General features: G+C 36.6%; 1 protein-coding gene across 1 annotated transcript; it reads right to left on the reverse strand.

Moving 5' to 3' along the window:
• Window positions 1-539: 539 nt before the first annotated feature.
• LOC144436406 (uncharacterized) lies at window positions 540-9,149 on the reverse strand. The gene is made up of 6 exons (XM_078125205.1): window positions 9,018-9,149; window positions 8,493-8,615; window positions 2,054-2,221; window positions 1,538-1,705; window positions 1,029-1,196; window positions 540-828 (listed from the first exon to the last, which is right to left on the reverse strand). The coding sequence occupies exons 2-6, from the start codon at window positions 8,551-8,553 to the stop codon at window positions 818-820; spliced, it is 576 nt and encodes a 191-aa protein (XP_077981331.1). The 5' UTR covers window positions 8,554-8,615; window positions 9,018-9,149; the 3' UTR covers window positions 540-817.
• Window positions 9,150-9,521: the final 372 nt, after the last annotated feature.

The following is a 9,521-nucleotide window of genomic DNA, read 5'->3' on the forward strand; positions in this document are numbered from 1 at the left end:
TTGAATATGTTAACAAAAGCACTGCATTGTGGCAGCCAACTTGCTACTCAGTATCGAAATAATTATTATAGAAAATATTCAATTTTGACCGAAGAAGAGATTGTATAATTTATCTTTGCGAATTCTCCAGCAAGATTGCCCACATATGTAGTTTATTTATCATGGTGTGCAACGTTTAGATCATTGAGTTTCCATCAGTTTACAGTTGCGTCATGCGCATGCAATCTATAAGGTAATTAGCGGAAATGTAAATTATGTTAATTGCTCATTAATGGTCATGGTATGTTTACCAAAACCTAATTAGTTATTGCCATTACAGTATATGTACACCAAATTTCGTTTGAAAAAGGCCAGTCGTTATTTAAGAAGTGGTGAGATGGAAAGACAGACTGAAAGACTGTCCATCCCTACTATAACCCCTTCCTTAAGGAAGATAAAAATCAGTGCCTAACAAAAATTAAAGATAAACGAGACAGTTTAAACATCTCTAGTTTGCTTAAATTCACAAAGAGGGCGAGTGAATAAATGACGAGTATTAATTCCGTTTTTTGCAGATACTTTATTCCAATAATTAGACTCTCCAATAAAGAAAATACTGAATGATTAATGAATAACCTTTTCCCAAGTAAGCTTACAATATTTGCATAATAATTATATATTTTATATCCGTCTATAATCAATGCAACTATCGCAACCACAGTGTGCCGCTGTATTACCACACCAATCTAATGATGAACACAATGGGGAAAGTGAATCAGGATCACACTGTGCTGGACTACCATCGGACAGGGGATAGTTGGGTCCACAGCGGCGGTGATCACTCCATTTCTAGGGAGATATTACATTAGACAGAGAAAATGTGCTGGTTATTTATCAACTCAATTTTTAACTCAACCTAACTCTTGTACATATTGTTACAAAGTTATCCTTGACTGCATTTATACATTTAATAAACACTATATATCTATTGTTGCACATATTGTTACAAAGTTAGCATTGTCTGCATTTATATATTTAATAAATTATACCTCTATAATCAATGCAACCATCACAATAACAGTGTGTCGCTGTATCACCACACCAATCCAAAAATGAACAGCATGGGGCACTTGAATCAGGATCACACTGTGCTGGGCTACCATTGGGGAGGGGATAGTCGCGTCCACAGCGATAGTCATCTCTCCATTTCTTGGTATCTATTACATTAGACACAGAAAATGTGCATGAAATGAAATACATAATGACAAATTGCCCCAGTGGATGTAAATTGTACTAATCTCCGTGGGACAAATGGTGTGACCATTGAAATATCTCTTTGGACACAGGAAGGAGCAGAAATTTGATATTCTACACAATCCCCTAAATTCATCCCTTAACACTTTAAAAAGCTCTCACAAAACCTTTCTGTCTGGTTCACTCTTGGATATCCACAAAATTAGCTGGTTATTTACCAACCCTACACTTAACTCTACCTAACTCTTGTACATATTGTTACAAAGTTATTGTTGACTCCATTTATGTAATTAATAAATCATACCTCTATAATCAATGCAACCTTCACAATCACAGTGTGCCGCTGTATTACCACACCAATCAAATGGAGAACAGCATGGGTAATTAAAATAAGGATCACACTGTGCTGGACTACCATCCGACAGGGGATATTTGGGCCCACAGCGGCCGTCATCTCTCCATTTCTTTAGAGCTATTACATAAGAGAGAGAAAATGTGCTGGTTATTTACCAACTCAATTCTTAACTCTACATCACCCCTGTACATATTGTTACAAGGTTATCTTTGACTCTATTTAAGCATTTAATAAATCATACCTCCATAATCAATGCAACCTTCGCAATCACAGTGTGCCACTGTATTACCACACCAAAATAATCACTCCGTAACATTTCTAAAAGCTCTTCCAGCACTTGTCTGTCTATTACACTGTGGAATGGTCATAAAATTAGCTGGCCAATTCTTAACTCTATCTATATCTTGTTGTACATATTGTTTCAATGTAATCCTTGACTGCATTTATACATTTAATAAATCATACCGTTATAATCAAGGCAACCTTCACAATCACAGTGTGCCGCTGTATTACCACACCAATCGTAGGGTGAACAGCATGGGTAACGTGAATCAGGATCACACTGTGCTGGGCTACCATCAGACAGGGGATAGTCGGGTCCACAGCGGTGGTCATCTCTCCATTTCTTGGGAGCTATTTCATTAGAGAGAGAGAAAACATGCAGCAATTGAAATACATAATGACGAATTGTCTCAAGGGATGTAACTTGTACTCATCCCCGTGGGTCAAATCGTGTGGCCCATGAGAATCCATCTTTGGACACAGGAAGTAGCAGAAATTAGATATTCCCCATAACTCCAAAACTTAACTCCTTAACAGTTTTAAAACCTCCCTCAAAACCTGTCTGTATGTTACACTATGGGAAGGCCACGAAATTAGCTGGTTATTTACCAACCCAATTCTATACTCTACCTAACTCTTGTACAATTTCATCCTTCACTCCATTTATACATTTAATAAATCAGGGAACCATGCACGAATTCCCCGCCATATTTGCATGTACATTGTATGATCGTGTTGGTGTATTGGTTTATTTCAGAGCCATGCATATTGATTTTTCACATCGACCACACATTAGACATTTCCTTACATGAAATAAACATTTAACCTGTGAGAAATGTGGTTATACGACTCGTATGTGGTCCTGTTTTGAGGTCAAAATGGTGCGTTGAATGCAGAAGTGGGCAAAATGTAAGCTAAACAATCATTTTTTGTCAATGAAAAGTATACACAGGAAAAGTACTGTCCTCTATTGAATATGTAGTTCTGTCGTGTACAAAATGTCGTTTTTTCCTCATATTTGCATTGCTTAGAAACGTGTCCTCCCCACTTGTGTTGTTAGTTACGAATCGCTTTCAGTGGTAATCTTGCAAAAGTTTACTTCAATGGCCATTGAAAGTACGATTGCATGCACAGATTTCTTGGCGCACAACACCATCGCCGCGAGTTGACATTTTATCCTACCTTAAGAAAGGTATAAACGTCAAATTCTTAAAATTGTGGCCAGACTTTAAAAAAAAAACTGAAGTTGTTTTTGTCGATAAATGACAGCTTGATTTTAGAGGGACGATTATAGCCCTTTCATTTTGTTTTGGGAAAAGAGTAGAACACGTATTTTGATTGATGGATATGAAATATATCTATGTGTTATTATGGGGAGAATGTTTTTATTTTCTTGCTCTATTGTTGTACATAACTTTTGACGATCGTTTTAGTCATTCACATCCGAAGTGCTTACTTTTGTCCTCCCCTATGGAGACAATAGACAAACCATTGTGGAACTATGCGCATAAGTTTCCGCAGTGGATTTAGTGGATTTGTCAAACATCTGTATACCAATAGCCAAGTCCCTTCTCCGTTGAGGGCTCCCTAACGGATGGCTCCATTAACTACACTGTATATAGGGACTGTTTTCAGTAGTCCATAAATTCGAAGACAATGGGCTGGGATTCCTAGTCTTGAATTCTCGAATTGTATTTTGACTATCGCTTGTCTTTTTCATGATTCGACCATTAGCTCTAAAACGGTAGTCTTTTCCATTAGGCAGTCTACCAGTATGTGTCTTACTTGACCGTAGGTACACATGGCTATATCTCTGACTTTTGCCTGCAGTACTTTCTTTTTCTGAGATATACTTTCGACCTTGAACTTTTCAAAACCAGGTAGACCCTGACGACGATGACGAACATTAACCTCCGATATTACATTGTCACCTAGTTCTCGTAAGATGGCCTTTACTTCATCCTGTATATTTTCATTCTCAACGTATGGAATTCCAGTAGCAATAAGCGTAATGTAAGCGTTATCTTTCGAGTTGGCATCATGAATACTAAATTGCCCAGCTGATAACGAGATCGTTCAACCAAAATAATTTTACCTTCCAGTCTAGATATTTCCATGGCAAACTCATTCTTCAATTCTTACATCTTCAATTGTATAACAGCTGTTACTATATCGTTTCTCAATATATCGCGTAAATAACATGTGCGTGAAAGGTGTGAAGTGAGCGAACGATCGTGACTGTAGATTGTTGCACTAAAGCTTACAGATGATGTGTATTTTGTGTGTTCACCTTATGTCATACACACGCGATAGTGCAACACCTTTGTTAAAGCTTGGTCAAAGGTCATATGATGGTTGGGGTCAAAGCTTTATTAACCATTCAGCGTGTCGATTTTGTCTAAGCTTTAATTTGGAGTGCCAATCTTTGTTAAAGCTTTGTACTGCTAACCTTCGTCGAAGCACTGAGGTTCCAATGTTTGTCTAAGCTATGCACTACTAACCTTCGTCGGAGCACTAACGTGCCAAGGTTTTTCTAAGCTTTGCACTGCTAACCTTCGTCGAAGCACTGGAGTGCCAAGGTTTTTCTAAGCTTTTGTTGAAGCTTTGGAGTACCAAACTTTGTCCAATCTTGGACTCCTAATCTTTGCCGAAGCTATGGCCTGCAAGGTGTGTTGAAGATTTTACAGAGAAAGGTTTGTTGAATCTCCAAGGTACCAAGCTTTGACCAGTCGTACACACCAATGGCAACCTTTGCCAAAGGTTCAATAACTTTTATATCGTATAAAATAAGTTTGTCAAACCTCATTTCCTTTATTCCACCTGTTCAATATTGATTTAAAGACAGACTATACATAGTTTTAGTGACTAAAGTACAGTATCATCATACCATGGTGCCAGAATAACTAATAATGTACAGGCTGTCTGTGGCGTAGAATGCCTGCCAATATTCGAAAATTCAATACTGCAATGACTATATGCAATAAATACAGCAATGACTACATGCGATAATGCGATGACTACATGAGATGACTACATGCGATGTGACTACATGAGATGACTACATGCGATGTGACTACATGAGATGACTAAAGGCGATGTGTATTGCATGTAGTCATCTCATGTAGTCATCTCATGTAGTCACATCGCATGTAGTCATCTCATGTAGTCACATCGCATGTAGTCATCTCATGTAGTCATGTCGCAAGTAGTCATCTCATGTAGTCATGTCGCATGTAGTCATCTCATGTAGTCATGTCGCATGTAGTCATCTCATGTAGTCACATCGCATGTAGTCATCTCATGTAGTCACATCACATGTAGTCATCTCATGTAGTCATATCGCATGTAGTCATCTCATGTAGTCATATCGCATGTAGTCATCGCATTATCGTATGTAGTCATTGCAGTATTGCATATAGTCATTGCAGTATTGCATATAGTCATTGCAGTATTGCATTTTCGAATATTGGCAGGCATTCTACGCCATAGGCTGTCTTTAAATCAAAGTGTGAGAAAGCAGGAATAAGGCATTGGCAAAGTGTCTACAAGATAAAAATTACTGAACTTTAAAATTAAACTAAATACTCCTTTTATGCTACATGTTCGTGAACATGCTGTTTTCCGTTCGTGAACTTTATTTATATCACCAACATGGTTGGTGTGGATGTTGTATTTGACTTATATTTTGCTGTTTATTGTTACAAATACAAATATACTTTTACGCAATGGCTATCCAACTTTTAATAATTTCCCCATTTTTGTACTCTGTACATGAATGTCACAAGTGAACAACAAACAGAAAGATGAACTAACCCAAAGTGTAGTCTTTTGTCAAATATACAATTCTCTTTCTATATGTTTCATTTCTGTATTCCTACACAAGAATATGTTGTATCATTTTATCAAATTAAGTCTATATTTGTACCTCAAAGTCTACCACCATACACACAGTTTAATTAAATAAACTCTTTGCATGTATTAAACAGGTATTAGACCTTTTACAAATTAATTAGTTACACACATGGACTTAGTATTATATTATTGTTTTAGTTTTTTTAAGTAGAAAAACATAGTTGATTTATTTATTTATAATAGTAAATAAATACAAATTTGTATGGCCACTTTGAATTTTCTAATTTGTTCATGCCATGAATCTCCATGTGTTGCGTTCAAGGACACAGATAATTTGGGGTATTTCTGAAGAGACCGAACAATATGATTTACCTTTTAATTTCTTCCATATTACCCAGTTCTTGCACAAATAAAACTAAAATAAAATATAGTGTTTATCCCATTCATGCAATGTCTGGTAACTGGTGAAAAAATAAGTTCACATGTTATAATGTATAGAAGCTGTTGGTGTAAAAAATATTTTTATATTTTGAGAAATTAAATTCTGGCTTTGCCTTGGTGGCTGCTAAATTAAGAATACATTTGATGTGAAATATATGGTCTGACACCTCCACAAATACAGAACAAGCTATATAATGGTTATTAAAAATAGGTGTTAAAACAATTATGTAGAATTATTTACATTTTGTGACAGATTTGTCATAATTTTGTTTTTTATCTGTGTTATTGATGAGTTTACTTCAAGAGCTATTTTGGTAATGTTTTGGTAGTATTTTTTATCACTCCATTTTGATATGTTTATGTTTTTTCCTTTTGGTTAGTTAATTTCTTTCATTGAATTCATTAGGTAACTGAATGTATTTTATTTTTTCTAATACATGTACTGTATCTACCCATTAATATTTTCATGTAATAGTCACATACAGGTCAATTCATTCCCACAGTGGCTTCAATTCTTTAGTGGTTTTCTTCAAACATATCATTTATGATGAATACATCTCACTGGCATAGTTACACACACACACACACGCACACGCCCAAGATTTGTTTCTCAAGAACAACATGCAAAATGATTTACTTCAACACTGATTGGTATGAATCCACACTGTATATGTTTTAATCATGGCGACTAAATTACATTTTCATGATTTTTTGAAACTACCCCTCTTTATCAAAGCCATTCTAAAACTATTACAAAATATGATACTTCATAAATACCTATCGTCTGAATATCAACCATCCATTGATAATTTGACCTGGTTTCACATCAGATGTACAGGCTGTCTGTTGCAACGCAAGTGTCGTCTGCTTCAATTTGGCCGACGTAACGTGTACACAATTCCGTATCGCAATGCGCAAACCTTTCAAACCATTGTGTCATTTGTTTCAATTGGCATTAACAGCAGTCATCATATTTTCCATTTTCAAGGGAATATTAAAAATTATCCATAATTTCATGCCATGTCATCATGTTCAGTTGGGAGCTCGGAGGTCGATGTCGTGTCACCATCGCGTCGCGACTGTTTTGATATGCACGTGCTGGCTGTGAGCCAAAAAGGGGTCAACAAATGTGTGTCCGTCATACTGATTGCTCGGCTTTCTGAGACTGGATCTAAGAGGTCATACTAGTAGTCGATATTTCCAATCTAAAGTTACGTTACAAAGTTGTCGACGTAGTCGCTAATTCCATCAAATTCTACGTTTAAAACGCATATGGATATTCGTTCCCGAAGCTTGTATTGAGGTTATACTATCAAATCTTCACTGAAGGTTCTTCCGAGGCAACTTCGTATAACCTTTGAAAGTAAGCTTCAAAACTAGTTGCGAACACAAACCTCAGTCGAAACTTCATTACAAATATGGTTTGACCTTTGAAAGTATGCTTCATAACTAGTTACGAACATAAACCTCCGTCGAAGCTTCATTACAAATCTTTACCGAAGGTTCTTTCGAGGCAACTTAGTTTGACCTTGGAAAATAAGCTTCGAACATGGTTTTATCCACAAACCTCTTACGAAGCTTCATTACAAATCTTTATTGAGACAACTTAATTAAACTTTGAAAGTAAGCTTCACATAACTTTACCCACAAACCAAAAAGATTTGAATAAGCTTGCCAGTGAACCCTCAAGCGACCTTTGAGTGTCACGAAGGTTTGACAAAGGTGTTGCACTATCGCGTGTGTAGTCTTTAGTTTCAAAGAAAATACGTTGTTGGCAAACTTTGAAAACGAAGCGCGAGCGCGAGCAGACGGTGGATCAATCGATCGATCGATCGATCGATCGCGGTCGATATCCGTTAGAATTCTAGGATTTAAGCGGGAGCGCTCACCCAAATTCCATATGAAGACAGGGTACATTTCTCATGATTGGCCCAAAGAGTGCAAAAAGTGTCCACGCTCCGCCAGTGCCAACCTGGTGTCTGTAGCCAAACATACAAGTACCGAACACACACGTAAATAGGGAGTGCTACTGCAGACTGGAAGGCCCGAGTGTAAGCTTATAGGGACGACCACAATCTCATACAACAGGAATTCTGATGTGAGACGTTTTCACAACTATTGCAGTTTCGAACTTCATTGGTTTGCTTTTAAAATTGACGAAAATGGTCATCTTGTAAATATCGTCTCGGATATTGCATGCTGGTGTTATTTAAAAGTCATCAGATGCTTTCGTTCCACAAGTAAATAGGGGAAACAGTTTACCGTTAAAGAAAACAATGAATCAAATATTGTCTTTTTCAGAAAACCAACCATGGCTATTTTGACATACCTGCTGCTGCTGATCGGGTAATGACAAGAAACACAGGGAAAAGTGCGACGGCGAATTTCATCTTCGCCAAAGTTCTGTTGTTACCCACAGTAGAGGACAGCAAATGTTTGTTTGCCACTCAATCTGCAAATGTGAAACAAAAATCAACAAGCCTTCATCTACTCATAGAATTAGCTATAGTACTTTCCATATGTGATATTGGTTGGAGCTATGTATTACATCGCGCTTCAAATTCAGTGCCTTTTGCACAGTCTCAGATTTAGATCTGCTTCATCAAATATATATTTGCAAACAAATGATATTTGATATTCTTGGAATTAAGACAATGATACTGACAGATATATGGTGACATTTTCGTCAGAATAAAAAGCTAACGAGCTCAAATGTTTCAATTTGAATCGCTACGTTACCATCATCACTGTAAATCCTTCAACAATGTACAACGGAAATAAATATCTGCAACACAAACATAAACTTTCGTTTTAAAAATTGTAAATATGTGTAATTTTTTGGCTATCAACGTACCTTAACGGACTGCAAGGGTTGTTGTGCTTGGTGCCTACCTACCCCCTTTTTATATACAATAGTTACATTTCAAAAATAGTTATACTCCATACGGAAATGGCCCAGACTGTATAACATTCAGTAAAGGGTGAGTTAAATGGATCAATTATTTATCCGTGTCGACAAATTATCCATTCTACTCATGAATCCTAACGAGCAATCTTATTGGTAGAACCTAATTTCCGATTTTTTTGTAATGCTATATTCTTTAATTTGCAATCCCATAATCTATCATGTATGAGTACTAATTTATAATGGCGTGGACTCACACACAGACGTTATAGACACTACGAGAAAATAATATATTATAGAACATTATAACGATTCACACACACACAAATACACTAACAGACAGAAACAGACGCTTCACTGTGGATATGTAGGTTGTGTTTAATAGTAACTAAACAACAAATGACAAGCAACATGTATGCACTGTCTTCTCTAATTATTACAAAGTGAATTTCC

This window comes from Glandiceps talaboti, chromosome 6 (genome assembly GCF_964340395.1).
Source record: "Glandiceps talaboti chromosome 6, keGlaTala1.1, whole genome shotgun sequence".
NCBI classification, from domain to species: domain Eukaryota; kingdom Metazoa; phylum Hemichordata; class Enteropneusta; family Spengelidae; genus Glandiceps; species Glandiceps talaboti.

Bases quoted from the DNA above. Each gene is read 5' to 3' on its own strand.
- LOC144436406 (XM_078125205.1), bottom strand. From the start codon at position 8,553: ATGAAATTCGCCGTCGCACTTTTCCCTGTGTTTCTTGTCATTACCCGA. The intron at 2,222-8,492 runs GTATGTCAAAAT...CTAATGAAATAG, and splicing joins TACCCGATCAGCAGCAGCAG to CTCCCAAGAAATGGAGAGAT. The intron at 1,197-1,537 runs GTATGATTTATT...CTAATGTAATAG, and splicing joins AGGTTGCATTGATTATAGAG to ATACCAAGAAATGGAGAGAT.